Here is a 15,499-nt window from a genome sequence, read left to right as displayed (position 1 = left end):
ACTGCATGAAAGAGGTAAAATTAGCCAATAGATGGCCATGGATGTGTGTATGTAATGCACCCTTAGCGGGCATTATTCTGTTGTTGGCTTCCACCAATCAGACTAATTAGCTTTCAATGTTGATAACGTTGATAGAAAATTAGCTGTTTTTTACGTTATTAAAACTCGTCATTCTTCTGTGCAGGAAAATAAAGGCAATTTCGTTTGAAGATTACCACAAAAGTTGGAGAGAAATTGGCACATCAGCTGCACCCCAAGATGGAAAATCAGCAAGTAAGATTAGTAGAGATTGAGGGCAGAACTCAGGGGCGTAGCAATAGCCATAGCAGAGGGGGCCCAGTGGGTACTTAACCACTTCACAACTGAGAGGGTTTTACCCCTTGAGCACCAGAGCAATTTTTACCTGTCAGCGCTTCTTCCATTCATTCACCTATAACTTTATCACTACTTATCACAATGAAAATAACTATGTCTTGTTTTTTTCGCCACCAATTAGGCTTTCTTTGGGTGGTACATTATGTCAAGAATTATTTTACTCTAAAATGTTTTTTAACGGGAAAATAAGAAGAAGATTTGAAAAAAAATATCCCAATGTATGGCGCCAATATTTTATTTGGAAATAAAGGTTTTCTGTTTTGCGTCCATCACTATTTACAAGCCCATGATTTTAAAAATAACAGTAATGTAACCTCTTACATATTTAAAAAGTTTAGTTCCTAAGATAACTATTCATGTAATTTTTTTTTAATTCACATTAACCACCCTGGCGTTCTATTAAATGCGACAGGGTGGCGGCACAGCAGTTTTTTTTTAATTTTATTTTTTAAATCATGTAGCTAGCCTAGCGCTAGCTACATGATGCCCCCCTCCCTGCGGCGTCCGTCCGTACCTTACGATACGATCGCCGCCGGCACGTACCCTCGTAAGGAAATCGCGTTCTGAACGGGATTTCCTTTAGGGCTTCCCCCGTCGCCATGATGACGATCGCGTGTTTCTCTACCCTCTGAATTTGTCTCAGTGCCCATGAACTATGTGTAGTGTGGATAGCATGAGAATGTAAATTGCCCAGTTAGCTAATATCTATAGAGTAGGGACAGGTGGCATTGATTTAGCCTATATCTGAGGGCCCCATGAAAGTTTTGCTATGGGGCCCCATGATCTCTAGCCAGGGGCGTATCTGGGTGACATAGCGCCTATGGCAAACACTGAAATTACGCCCCCCCTTACCCCATCAAACCACCTTGTCCCATAATAACAGCTTATTTTCTTGCAATGATACAAGTCTCCCCAGTATAGGCTGCTAGAGTTAACCCCCAAGTAAAGGTAACCAGAGGTAGCACCCTAGTATAGGTAGCCAGAGGTAGTTCACCCAGTATAAGTAGACCCATGTTTACATTGCCCACCCAGTATATGTAGTTAGAGATGCCTCCCCAGTATAAGTGTCCTTCTTTAGCATAAGTGGTAAGAGGTATCCCCCCAGTATAAGTAGTCCCTCAGTATAGTTAATGAGGTTCCCCTCAGTAGTCAGTATAAGTAACCCCCTCAGTATAGATTTGGCAGGTGCCCCCCAGTATAAGTAAACACTCCCAGTATAGGTAGTGAGAGATGTCTCTCAGGTACAAATGCCTGAGTGGAATCCTTCAGTATGGTGCTGAAGCATGAGGGAGAAGAAGGCAGCCATGGCGCCCATGGTGCTGTGGCGCCCATGGCACAAGCCATGCCTGCACCCCTCTAGATACGCCTCTGTCTCTAGCTACGCCACTGGCAGAACTGGTTTACTCTCAGCAATACACATATGCCTCAATTCACTGAGCATTACGGCATTCGGTAATGCAGAAAACAGCTGATGATCACCTTACCAAATACCAATTCACTAAACCTATTACCACACTGAAAAGCAAAATTACCTGACTTGTGCGGTAAATTCATCAAAAAATGTCAAGAAATTGCAATTAATAAAATGTAAAGCATTCCGTAAATGGAGTAAAAGTGTTTGGTATTTTCCTCCAGCTCCGACCGGCTGGTAACTCACACAGTGCAGTCAAAATAAAATGTTTAATCATAGCTCCCAACTGTCCCTCTTTTGGAGGGACTGTCCCTCTTTGGGAGCCTGGTCCCTTTGTCCCTCTTTCAATGTAAATATATATATTTCTCTACTATAAAATGTGTTTGCTTGACTCTAAACTTTATTCCCATCCTTTAAATTGATATACTACTCATTTTAAAATGTTAATATGAAGGAAAATGAACCAGGATAGAAAGGATCAGTGTGGTTTGAATTATAAAACAACATTTTTCTTATGACAGTTTTATGGTATGCGTGACTAGGGGTGTGATGGGGCGTGCCGCGTGACCAGGGGCGTGGCTTAAGTGTCCCTCTTTCTCATCTCAAAAAGTTATGGTTTAATGCATCTCTTGTAAGCTTGTTCCAAGCTGCTGGTTCACTTGCAAGTGGTGCAGGAACCAAATGACAGCCCCAAAGCTTTACATTTTAAATAGAAGTCGGCAAAAGTGACTTCTGATTCTTTTTTTGCTAGTACCCAGGGCCGGTGCTACCATAGAGGCAAAGGGGGCAATCGCCCCAGGGCCCCAGAGCTTGTAGCAGCCCCCAAGGTGTCTCCTCCCTTAATTGTTCCTCCCAGGGGCCTCTGCAGAGTCTTTGGAAGAGTAATGTCTCACCTGTGCTAGTGGGCAGGTGAGATACTACACTGCCAAAGGGCCCAGGAAAGAAAATTTGGCTGCTACAATGGGCCCCTAATGCTGCTTATTGGTGGGGTGGTGTCTGTTGGAGGGCCTCAGGGTTAATTTTGCCCTGGGGCCCCACTGTTACTAGAACCGGCCCTGCTAGTACCATAACCACAATCTTAAAGAGACACTGAAGCGAGACTAAATCTCGCTTCAGGTCTTATATATAGCAGGGGCACGTGTGCCCCTGCTAAAACGCCGCTATCCCGCGGCTAAACGGGGGTCCCTTCACCCCCAACCCACCCCCCGCAAAAGATGGTCGGCAAGTTGGTCGTGGGGATTGTCTTCCTGGAGGCAGGGCTAACGGCTGCAGCCCTGCCTTACAGCGCGTCTATCAGACGCGCATCGCCGACTCTCCCCCGCCCCTCTCAGTGAAGGAAGACTGAGAGGGGCGGGGGAGAGGCGGAGATACGCGTCTGACAGACGCGCATGGGGCAGGGCTGCGGCGGTTAGCCCTGCCCCAACCAGGAAGCGCTCCCCCGCTGCACGGAGGGGGTTTGGGGGGACAGGGACCCCCGTTAAGCCGCGCTATAGCGGCGTTTTAGCAGGGGCACACATGCCCCTGCTAGCTATGAGGTCTGAAGCGAGATCTATTCTCGCTTCAGACTCTCTTTAACAGTTATCTCTGTAACCTCAAAGTTTTGGAAGAGTAGACAAAACATTGTACCCGCAGTTCTGTATCTCAAAGGCTGTTATAATACAGCAGATTTCCCAGTACCCAGCAAGTATTTTACAGCCTGCCAACACCCCGAAAAAAAAGCCCCCCAAAAAGTTCCCTGTTATCTATCAGACACGCTGGTTAGCTGAGACTTCTGTTTGCCTGAGTTCCGGATAATGGGAACTTTGCTATATTATTTGTATAGTGTGTATTCTATGTGACCAGCAGAGAGAGTACATTTGAAATCGGCGCCGGTAGACTTGGGCGCAGGATACAGCGGTATATAGCTGATCCTGCTTCTGCACAAGTCCGGGCCGTTTTAATTACTATTCCCCCTCCAGGCCGCCATGGATAGTGGGGGAATGAAATAATTCGGCTTCCAGCGATTGCTGGAGGCCGAATTATTGTGTTTTTTAAGCAACCTCGGTTCCGTCTTCTGACGGAGCCGACGTTACTCACTGAGCGCTGCAATAGGAGTGATTCCTATTGTAGTCTATGGAGGCGCTGGCTGCGCCCAAATCTAGCAGCGCTGAAAAGCACTGCTCCGCAGCAGAGACCCTGTTGTTACAAATAACTCTTTATCTCATACATACATACATTCAGGCATTGCCAACACAAGGGGAAATGGGGGACATAAGAGGGGCTGAATTCTGGGAGTCAGGGGTGAAATAGAGGTATAATAGATAAGCAATCTGTGGACGTTTTTTAGGTATACAGTTCATGCTCTTCAAAAACTCTGGTATGCTGTGACGTAGTGTGCAGCGATTGTCACTGTGGATTCCGCCTCTCAGTCTGTGACTGTAACGATCGGTGTCAACACACAGAGAGAATCTGATTATTGGTGATCTGCAGTATCACCAAGAATACAGATCTATACCTGATTATGGATGATCTGCAGAATCACCAATAATACAGATATAGCGCTAACCTCTGGACACCTCTAGATATATATGGTGAGTGTTTGGTGTAACAGTATGACTTTGAGCAACCCACCTGATGAACAGGTGACCCTAAGCAGTACAGAAGATACTGCTATGGAGGGTACAGAAACCTTCCAGCAGCCTGAGACTCTCCAAGGGGTGGAGTCAGGCTGAAGGTAGGAAGGACCAGAGAGTGAGTGACACCTGAAGGTGGATGTCACTGACTGATCTTGGAGACTATCTCTTAAATGGAAAGAGATAGCTCTCGAGGTCGGGCAAGCCAGGTCGGCAACACACAGACAGATAAAGTACAAAGACAGAAGGCTGATTCGGTATCCAAGTCAGGCAGGGTTTGGCAACGAGATATCAGATATGCGTGGTACCGAATCAGAAAGCAGAGGGATAGTCAGGAAAGCAACAGGCCATAACAAATAACAAACAATGCCTAGTCTTGGGTGTGAGGTCCGTGGTCTCTACACCCTGGAACTAGTCTGATGAATAACAGAACGATAATACAAGTTCCCTAGTCTTGGGTGTGAGGTCCGTGGTCTCTACACCCTGGAACTAGTCTGAAGTATAACAGAATGATAATGCAAGTTCCCTAGTCTTGGGTGTGAGGTCCGTGGTCTCTACACCCTGGAACTAGTCTGAAGTATAACAGAATGATAATGCAAGTTCCCTAGTCTTGGGTGTGAGGTCCGTGGTCTCTACACCCTGGAACTAGTCTGAAGTATAACAGAATGATAACACAAGTAATCTGGCTCAGTGTGAATTCCCAGGTCCTCCTGGTTCAAACACACTGTTGGATCTGACTAAGGTCTGAGTGCTTCCACGTAGTGATCGCATCGGCAGACCACCTGAGAGTGGCCAGCAGTAAGCATATATAGTGCATTGCTTTCTGGCGCCACCCCGAAGTGATCAACCAATGGCCACCAGCTCTGAGGTCAGCTGACCGGCCTGGTCAGCTGATCCCTCCTTGGCCATCATAAAAGTTCTGCCTTTTTGTAAACCTGTGTGAACTAACAGGCTCAGCCACACTAGCTACACGCTCCTGCGTGCAACCCGCCGCGCTGGACGCGGAACCAGACGCCTTACTGTCGTTACATGCGTCGGCTTATCCGCGTTCTGCCATGTCACTAGATGCACGCTTCCGCATGCAGACCGCTGCGTTGGACACAGAATCAGCCGCCTTGCTGTCAGTACACGCGGCGGCTTTTCCGCATTTTCTCACAGTGGCATACTGTGACATAGCGTGCAGCGACTGTCTCTGTGGATTCCTCCTCTCAGTCTGTGCCATGCTGTGACATACCGTGCAGCGATTGTCACTGTCGAGTCCTCCTCTCAGTCTGTGGCATGCTGTGACATAGCGTGCAGCGATTGTCACTGTGGATTCCTCCTTTCAGTCTGTGGCATGCTGTGACATAGCGTGCAGCGATTGTCACTGTGGATTCCGCCTCTCAGTCTGTGGCATGCTGTGTAGAGTGCAGAGTTTTCTCTCATCCTCTGAGTGAAGTCTGCGGCATGCTGTGACATGGCGTGCAGCGATTGTCAGTGTACTTTCCGCCTCTCAGTCTGTGGCATGCTGTGACATAGTGTGCAGTAACTGTCTCTGTGGATTCCGCCTCTCAGTCTGTGGCATGCTATGACATAGCGTGCAGCGATTGTCACTGTGGATTCTGCCTCTCAGTCTGTGGCATGCTGTGACATAGCGTGCAGCGATTGTCACTATGGATTCCGCCTCTGTCTGTGGCATGCGGTGATATAGTGTGGAGCGACTGTCACTGTGGATTCCTCCTCTCAGTCTTTGGCATGCTGTAACATAGTGTGCAGCGATTGTCACTGTGGATTCCGCCTCTCAGTCTGTGGCATACTATGACATAGTGTGCAGTGACTGTCTCTGTGGATTCCGCCTCTCAGTCTGCGGCATGCTGTGACATAGTGTGGAGCGACTGTCACTGTGGATTCCTCCTCTCAGTCTGTGGCATACTGTGACATAGTGTGCAGTGACTGTCACTATGGATTCCTCCTCTCAATCTGTGGCATGCTGTGTAGAGTGCAGAGTTTTCTCTCATCCTCTGAGTGAAAGTCTGGAATTATTTGCCTTTTTTATTATTATTTTTATTATGTATGTATGTATTATTATGTAAGTTGTATCCACAATTTTGAAAAGTTTATTAACAGTCAATTTTTTCATGAGGGCGTAAAGGACCTGAATCGAGAGTGTTGTGTAAGGAGACCACTGAGACAAGTTATATCAATAAACCGTAAGTACTGTGATACCAGATTACTTAAATACAGCAGGTCATCATTCATGATGTTTCTACTTTAGGCAAGATAGTCTAAGAGCAGAGCAATATTATCCACAAGGCAACTTAGGCAGGTGCCTGGGGCCTGGAGAGAGACCAGAGAGATACTAACCTCTACCATATATTACCAAAAATGCAAGGTGGCCATCAGGGATGGGTCAAAATTGCTATGGTGCCTAGGGCTCCATTGAGCCTTGACCCATCTCTGCTATAGAGGACTTAGCTGTGTGGAAAGGAGACTTGCTCTTAGATAGCTATTGCTAAGGTTCTAGAATATTTCCATATTACCATTTTTCATTCCTTACTGTTTAGTAAATCAGGCTCAATGTGTTTCCGGACTGTCAGTATAGTTCTGTCCTATTTCTCCTTCCTGGACTATGTGTACATCAGTACAGTGGAAGCTTGGTTTGTGAGCATAATTAGTTCTGGAAACAGTACGGTTCTGATCCAGTTCTGTAGCATGCCTGAAGAAGAAACTTTACGTTTTGAAAGTTTGCAAAGAAATCTTGTACAGTTAATTATTAACCACTTCAGTACCAGCGGTCTCTGGCACCTTAAGAGAAACTGTCGTGAAAATCTTAAAATTTAATACGCATACAACCAAGAAGTACATTTCTTCCAGAGTAAAATGAGCCATACATTACTTTTCTCCTATGTTAAGTAGTTGACATCAGACAGAAGCGACAGGTTTTGGGTAGAGATGGCTCGAACGGTTCGCCGGCGAACTTCAGTGGTTCGCGATCGCGGAGAGCCGCAAACTTTTTTGGAAGTTCGGTCTGCCCCTATACTACATTATTAGGGTCAACTTGGGTCAACTTTGACCCTCTACATCACAGTCAGCAGGCACATTGTAGCCAATCAGGCTACACTCCCTCCTGGAGCCCACCCCCCACTTATAAAAGGCAGGCAGCGTCAGGCATTTCACTCACTCGTGTGCCTGCAGTAATTAGAGAAGGGAGAGCTGCTGCAGAGAAAGATATAGGGAAAGCTTAGTTAGGCTCTTGTAGGCTTGTTAGCTTGCTGATTCTTATTGCTAAAAAAGCATCCCTCAACAGCTCTTTTGAGAGCTAATCTTGTTCTTGTGATCAATTTGTTTTTTGTGTGGCCCACTTGCATTATATACAGCCCTGTCAGTCAGTCGCAGCTGGCCTTTGGCCCCTTGGTGGTAATTCCTACTGTGCCATTGCCAGGCCCAGCACATTCAGTGACTACCTGTGTGTGTGACAGGCAGCTGCACATTTGTAATCCCAGTCACTGCACTTGTTCACTGTTCAGTGCACCTACCTACCTACGTGAGCGCACGCATTGTTAATACCACTAGTCATTGCACCTGTTCACGGTACCTGTGTGTGACAGCTGCACATTTGTAATACCAATCACTGCATACCTGTGTGACCGCACGCTGTTTAGTATACCAGTCCATGCATACCTGTTAACTGCACCTGTGTGACAGCTGCACATTGTATTGTAATACCAGTCACTGCATAACTTTCACTGCATCTGTGTGACTGCACATTGTATTAGTCAAGTCAGTGCATACTTTTCACTTCATCCCCTCCAAAATGGACAATACAACATGCAGAGGCACAACCAGAGGCAGGCCACCCGGCAGGTCTGTTCAAAGTCGTGCTGACGTGATTTTGTGCGGCCCTAGACCAAAGTACAGTGCTCAGAAGAAGGCACGTCCCATCAACTCCCAAGATTGTCAGGACGTGGTTGACTATTTAACACAGAACACCTCATCTTCTGCAGCCACCAGCACTACTCCAAGTACCACATCCGCTACATTTGACACTTCGCAGGAGTTATATGGTGGGGAAATCACTGATTCACAGCTAATATTGTTACAACAAGATGAAGGCGCTAAGCAAGTTACACCACCTCATATGTCTGAGTTAGGCGACACTATGGAAGTAAGGTGTGAGGAGGAGGATGATTAAGTATCTGCTGTTGGTACAGTTTTGGAGGTGTTTGATAAAAGTGAAGTTGGGGAGGATGATTATGATGATACGGATGCCATGTTGCTTCCCAATAGAGAAGATGAACAGGGGGACAGTTTAGAGGGGAGGTCAGAGAGGAGTAGGAGGAGACGAGTTCCTGAAAGAAGCAGGGGGAGCTCGTCGTCAGAAACAGCTGGTGGCAGTGTCCGGCGCCATGTATCGCCACCTATGGACAGCCAGACAACATGCCCTTCAACGTCAGCTGCTGACGCCACCATAGTGCCCATACCCCAGGGCGGCTCAGCGGTGTGGAATTTTTTTTGTGTGTATGCCAAAGATCAGAGCAATGCCATCTGTACTCTATGCCACCAAAAATTGAGCCGTGGCAAGACCAACACTAAGAAGGCACATGCAGAAAAGGCACAAACTGTAATGGGAAGACCACCTGAGCAAAAGCAGCACACAAAAGCAAAGCCACCCTCCTTCAGGTGCATCATCTTCAGCCTCTTTCTCCCTTGCACCTTCACAATCACAGCCAACCTCCTCCACTCTGCCTCTCACCTTGAGCGGCTCCTGCTCCTCTGCCCACAGCAGCAGCCAGGTGTCCGTGAGGGAAATCTTTGAGCGGAAGAAGCCAATGTCTGCCAGTCACCCCTTTGCCCACGCGTCTGACAGCGGGCTTGGCGGAACTGTTATCCCGCCAGCTGTTACCATACCAGCTGGTGGACTCTGAGGCCTTCCGAAAATTTGTGACCATTGGGACACCGCAGTGGAAGATACCAGGCCGCAATTATTTCCCAAAAAAGGCGATATCCAAACTATACCTTGAAGTTGAGAGGCAAGTGGTGTCTTTTCTGGCACACAGCGTTTGGTCAAGGGTCCATCTGACCATGGATGCCTGGTCTGCCAAGCATGGTCAGGGCAAGTACAGTACTTTACACAGCCCATTGGGTCAACCTAGTGACCGCTGGCAAGCAGGGAGTACGTGGCTGTGCAGCAGACCTAGTGACACCCCCTCGGCTTGCAGGCAGGCCTGCTGCAACCTCCTCTCCTCCTGCTACATCCTCTTCGCTGTCGTCGTCCTCCTCCTCCTTGGCTGAGTGGCAGCGCAACTCTACTGGTGCTGCGATCTCCTCTCCAGCTACACAGCCCCAGCTCCCAAGGGCCTATGCTGCATGCCAGGTACGACGGTGTCACGGCATCTTAAACATGTCTTGCCTCAAAGCGGAGAGTCACACTGGACCAGCTCTCCTGGCTGCTCTTAACAAACAGGAGGATCAGTGGCTGACCCTGCTCCAAGTGGAGATCGGCAACATGGTGTGTGACAACGGCAGCAATCTCATTTCGGCTTTGAATTTGGGAAAGTTGACACATGTACCCTGCATGGCACATGTGCTGAATCTCATAATTCAGAGATTTGTGTCTAAGTACCCAGGCTTACAGGACGTCCTGAAGCAGGCCAGGAAGTTGTGTGGGCATTTCAGGCGGTCTTACACGGCCATGGCACGCTTGGCTGATATCCAGCGGAGAAACAACTTGCCGGTGAGGCGCTTGATTTGCAATAGCCCGACTCGCTGGAATTCGACCCTCCTGATGTTCGACCGCGTGCTACAACAGGAGAAAGCCGTCACCCAGTATCTCTACAACTACAGTAGAAGGACATGCTCTGGGGAGATGGAGATGTTCTGGCCGAAGAACTGGACACTCATGCGAAGTGCCTGCAGGCTCATACGGCCGTTTGAGGAGGTGACAAACATGGTGAGTCGCAGTGAAGGCGCCATCAGCGACTTGATCCCATATGCCTTCTTCCTGGAGTGTGCCGTGCATAGAGTGGTGGATCAAGCTGTGGATGAGCGTGAACACTAACATTTACAGGAGGAAGTGTTGTGGGATCAATTCTCATCAGAACCAGATGTTTCCTCAACACCTGGGGCAGCACAGAGGGGGAGGGGGAGGAGGAAGAGACGTGTGGGGAAGAGGAGTCAGATGATGAGGAAGGTGTTTGTTTTTTTTTAGGAGGAGGCGGCAGCAGAACAACCGCAGGGGCCTTGTGCTGCTCAACGCTCCCGTGGTATTGTTCGTGGCTGGGGGGAGGAGAAGAACTTACCTGAGGTAGAGCAAGTGGAGTTGGATAGTATGTCTGGATCCAACTTTGTGCAGATGGCATCTTTCATGCTGTCCAGCCTGTTGAGGGACCCCCGTATAAGAAAAAAACTCAAGGGGAATGAGCTGTACTGGGTGGCCACGCTACTAGACCCTCGGTATAGGCACAAAGTGGTGGACATGTTACCAACTCACCTGAAGGCAGAAGGGATGCTGCACATGCAGAACAAGCTGGCAACTATGCTTTACAGTGCGTTTAAGGGTGATGTCACAGCACAACGGAATAAAGGTACCACTGCCAGTAAACCTTCTCCCATGTTCACGCAAGCAAGGACAGGACGCTCGAGCGATCTCATGGTTATGTCGGACATGCTGACATTCTTTAGTCCAACGCCTCGCCTTAGCACTTCCGGATCCACCCTCCACCAACACCTTCGACCGGCAGGTAACCGACTACCTACCTTAAGTGTGGATGTAGACACTGTGAGCTGCGATGAACCCCTGGACTACTGGGTGCGCAGGCTTGACCTGTGGCCAGAGCTGTCACAATTTGCCATCCAACTTCTGTCTTGCCCTGCCTCAAGCGTCCTGTCAGAAATGACTTTCAGCGCAGCTGGAGGCATTGTCACTGAGAAGAGAAGTCGTCTAGATCACAAGTGTTCAGTACCTCACCTTTATCAAAATGAATGAGGCATGGATCCCGGAGGGCTACTGCCCGCCCGAAGACTAAGTCAATCCCGACTCCCCACACATAGCATCTCTGCCTGTACACTGTGTGACTGGCTGCCTGCCCCAAGACTAAATCGGTCCCCACACAGCATCTCTGCCTGCAGGCTGCTTGACTGCCCCCACCAACAGGGTCCACCAGGACTCCAGGCTAGCAGCGGCCGCTATAATAATTTTTCTGGTGCGTGTACATGTCTGCCTAATTTTTCTGGCTGCACTGCAGCTGCAACAACAAAACAAAAGGCATGTACATGTGTCAATTCCCCTTCGTGATCGTTAACTTGCCGCGGTGAAGGGGCTTGCGTATCACAATGAAGCAATGACCGCCGGCTATATGAGTGTGTTGGGGTTGGGGGGCACACCTGACCCAAGAAGATAGATAATAAGGTCGTTGCTTCATTGTGGACAGACCAAATTCGATCAGCTGGACACTCAGTCACTGTTGTTCTGTCATACAGCTAACTCAGCCCGACCATATGGGCTTGAAAACCGCCACCGCCTGCACTCTGGCCATGGTGCGCACCAGTCCAGCACGGCCGTCACTACACAAACAGCTGTTTGTGGTGCGTTACAAAATGAGTTTGGTGTGTCAGTGTGAAGCAGTACACTAATTATACTACCTGATTGATGTATACACATGCAAGATGTTTTAAAGCACTTTAGGCCTGCAATTTAGCAATAAAATGTGATTTCTGCCCTTGAAAACGCTGCTGTGCGTCAAATCCTGATTTTTCCCGGGGAGTTTTGGCATGTATCCCACTCCGACATGCAAAAACTCAGATGTTAGACCCCTTGAAACATCTTTTCCATCACTTTTGTGGCCAGCATAAATGTTTCTAGTTTTCAAAGTTCGCCTCCCCATTAAAGTCTATTGTGGTTCACGGAAGTTTGCATGTTCGAAAATCGGAGGTTCGAGCCAGCTCTAGTTTTGGGCTAGTCCATCTCTTCAATGGGGGATTCTCAGCATGGTCTTTATTCTTTATAAAGACATTCTCTGAAAAAGATTTATACATTGATGCTGGCCAGCCTCCCTGCTCGCCATACTCTTCTTTGGCAGTTGGACAAAGCAACTGACATTCACTAAGTGCTTTTTAAAAATAAAGAAAAACCCTGAGAACCACCTATGAGAAGATGGGCGAGTCCAAAATCTGTAAGTGACAGCAACATACAGGATCTTCTAAAAAAATTAGCATATTGTGATAAAGTTCATTATTTTCTGTAATGCACTGATAAACTGTAGACTTTGATATATTTTAGATTCATTACACACAACTGAAGTAGTTCAAAGCCTTTTATTGTTTTAATATTGATGATTTTGGCATACAGCTCATGAAAACCCCAAATTCCTATCTCAAAAAATTAGCATATCACGAAAAGGTTCTCTAAACGAGCTATTAACCTAATCATTTGAATCAACTAATTAACTCTAAACACCTGCAAAAGATTCCTGAGGCTTTTAAAACTCCCAGCCTGGTTCATTACTCAAAACCGCAGTCATGGGTAAGACTGACGACCTGACTGCTGTCCAGAAGGCCATCATTGACACCCTCAAGCAAAAGGGTAAACACAGAAAGAAATTTCTTAATGAATAGGCTGTTCCCAGAGTGCTGTATCAAGGAACCTCAGTGGGAAGTCTGTGGGAAGGAAAAAGTGTGGTAGAAAACGCTGCACAACGAGAAGAGGTGACCGAACCCTGAGGAAGATTGTGGAGAAGGACCATTTCCAGACCTTGGGGGACCTGCGGAAGCAGTGGACTGAGTCTGGAGTAGAAACATCCAGAGCCACCGTGCACAGGTGTGTGCAGGAAATGGGCTACAGGTGCCACATTCCCCAGGTCAAGCCACTTTTGAACCAGAAACAGCGGCAGAAGTGCCTGACTTTGGCTACAGAGACGCAGCACTGGACTGTTGCTCAGTGGTCCAAAGTACTTTTTCGGATGAAAGCAGCATTTGTACGTCATTCGGAAATCAAGGTGCCAGAGTCTGGAGGAAGACTGGGGAGAGGGAAATGCCAAAATGTCTGAAGTCCAGTGTCAAGTACAGGTCAGGCGCTTCTGCCGCTGTTTCTGGTTCAAAAGTGGCTTTATCTGGGGAATGCGGCACCTGTAGCCCATTTCCTGTACATGCCTGTACACAGTGGCTCTGGATGTTTCTACTCCAGATTCAGTCCACTGCTTCCACAGGTCCCCCAAGGTCTGAAATCGGTCCATCTCTGCAATCTTCCTCAGAGTCCGGTCACCTCTTCACGTTGTGCAGCGTTTTCTGCCACACTTTTTCCTTCCCACAGACTTCTCACTGAGGTGCCTTGATACAGCACTCTGGGAACAGCTTATTCGTTCAGAAATTTCTTTCTGTGTCTTACCCTTTTGCTTGAGGCTGTCAATGATGGCCTTCTGGACAGCAGTCAGGTCGGCAGTCTTACCCATGATTGCGGTTTTGAGTAATGAACCAGGCTGGGAATTTTTAAAAGCCTCAGGAATCTTTTGCAGGTGTTTAGAGTTAATTAGTTGATTCAGATGATTAGGTTAATAGCTCGTTTAGAGAACCTTATCATGATATGCTAATTTTTTGAGATAGGAATTTTGGGTTTTCATGAGCTGTATGCCAAAATCATCAATATTAAAACAATAAAAGGCTTTGAACTACTTCAGTTGTGTGTAATGAATCTAAAATATATGAAAGTCTAAAGTTTATCAGTACATTACAGAAAATAATGAATTTTATCACAATATGCTAATTTTTTGAGAAGATCCTGTAGTAGAAAAGTAATTTATGGCTCATTTTACTCTGGAAGAAACGTACTTCTTATCTGTATGTCATTACATGTATTTTAAATTTTATGATTTTTGCAACAGAATGAACCAGAGATCGCCAGTACTAATAAACGGGGCTTTCCGACTAATATACATGCCATACAGACCCACTGCTACCGTTAATCACGCTGTTCACCCGTCGCCCCACCCCGTCTCTATGACGGCAGAGGTCTGTGAGGCGGTCAGGAGACGATTTCATTGGCTCCTGACCCTGTGATCACTGTGAGGAAATGAGAACGGCTCACAGTGATGACAGGGTCAAGATCCAATGTAATCGGCTTCTGACTGGCTCACAGAGCTCCGCGGTCATAGAGACGGCAGGGAGAGCGAGCTAGTGGCGCGATAAGCGGTAGTGGTGAAAATGCAAGGAGGTGATGTTGAAATCTGTCCTGAACATCCTGTCAGAAATAAGCGGCCACAAACAGGACGTAGATTTCAATTCGCATGGCACGGAAATAGTTAAAGGTATCACCGATACAACTTTTGTTGTTAGGTCTTCTCGGATTTTCTGTATGACTAACACCAGAACACACAACTGGCTTTACACTTGGATTAACCACTTGCCGACCGCGCACTCATAACGCGCATCGGCAAAGTGGCAGCTGCAGGACCAGCGACGCACATCTGCGTCGCCGGCTGCAGGCTAATTAATCAGGAAACAGCCGCTCGCGCGAGCGGCTGCTTCCTGTCAATTCACGGCGGGGGGGCTCCGTGAATAGCCTGCGGGCCGCCGATCGCGGCTCGCAGGCTAAATGTTAACACAAGCGGAAATAATCCGCTTTGTTTACATTTGTACAACGCTGCTAACAGTAGCAGCGTTGTACTAGATCAGCGATCCCCGGCCAATCAGCGGCCGGGGATCGCTGTCACATGACAGGCAGGAGCCTGTTAGAGGCTGCACAGGACAGATCCGTTCCTGTGCAGCCTCCGATCTCTGGGACAGGGAGGGGGGAGAGGGGGAATCCTGCGGCGGAGGGGGCTTTGAGGTGCCCCCCCCCCCCCCCCCGCCAGCCACACGCAGGCAGGAGCGATCAGACCCCCCCAGCACATCATCCCCCTAGTGGGGAAAAAAGGGGGGCGATCTGGTCGCTCTGCCTGGTATTTGATCTGTGCTGGGAGCTGTAGAGCCCACCCAGCACAGATCAGCGAAATCAGCGCTGGTCCTTAAGGGGGGGTAAAGGCTGAGTCCTGAAGTGGTTAAAGAGGAACTGCAGTGGAAATGGCATAATGAACACAATTGCTAATTGTTTGCAATATTCATTTATAGATTATTTAGTCAGTGAAATTTG

At 47.8% G+C, this 15,499-nt stretch overlaps 1 protein-coding gene across 3 annotated transcripts in view; it reads left to right on the top strand.

Moving 5' to 3' along the window:
* The window catches only part of UBE2U (ubiquitin conjugating enzyme E2 U), an 85,806-nt gene that overhangs the window by 64,037 nt on the left and 6,270 nt on the right, over positions 1 to 15,499 (top strand). Inside the window, exons 9-10 of one of the 3 annotated variants that reach the window (XM_068239312.1) lie at positions 185 to 273; positions 6,530 to 6,587. In XM_068239312.1, coding sequence (XP_068095413.1) covers positions 185 to 273; positions 6,530 to 6,587 — 147 coding nt within the window. Of the gene's footprint in view, positions 1 to 184; positions 274 to 6,520; positions 6,588 to 15,499 lie in introns of all 3 variants that reach the window. The other 2 variants (XM_068239310.1, XR_011021951.1) reach the window with 2 other exon arrangements.

Source organism: Hyperolius riggenbachi, chromosome 6, assembly GCF_040937935.1.
Source record: "Hyperolius riggenbachi isolate aHypRig1 chromosome 6, aHypRig1.pri, whole genome shotgun sequence".
NCBI lineage: Eukaryota > Metazoa > Chordata > Amphibia > Anura > Hyperoliidae > Hyperolius > Hyperolius riggenbachi.
The sequence above is the reverse complement of the archived record's forward strand: the minus strand, read 5'-3'. Positions and strand labels throughout refer to the sequence as shown.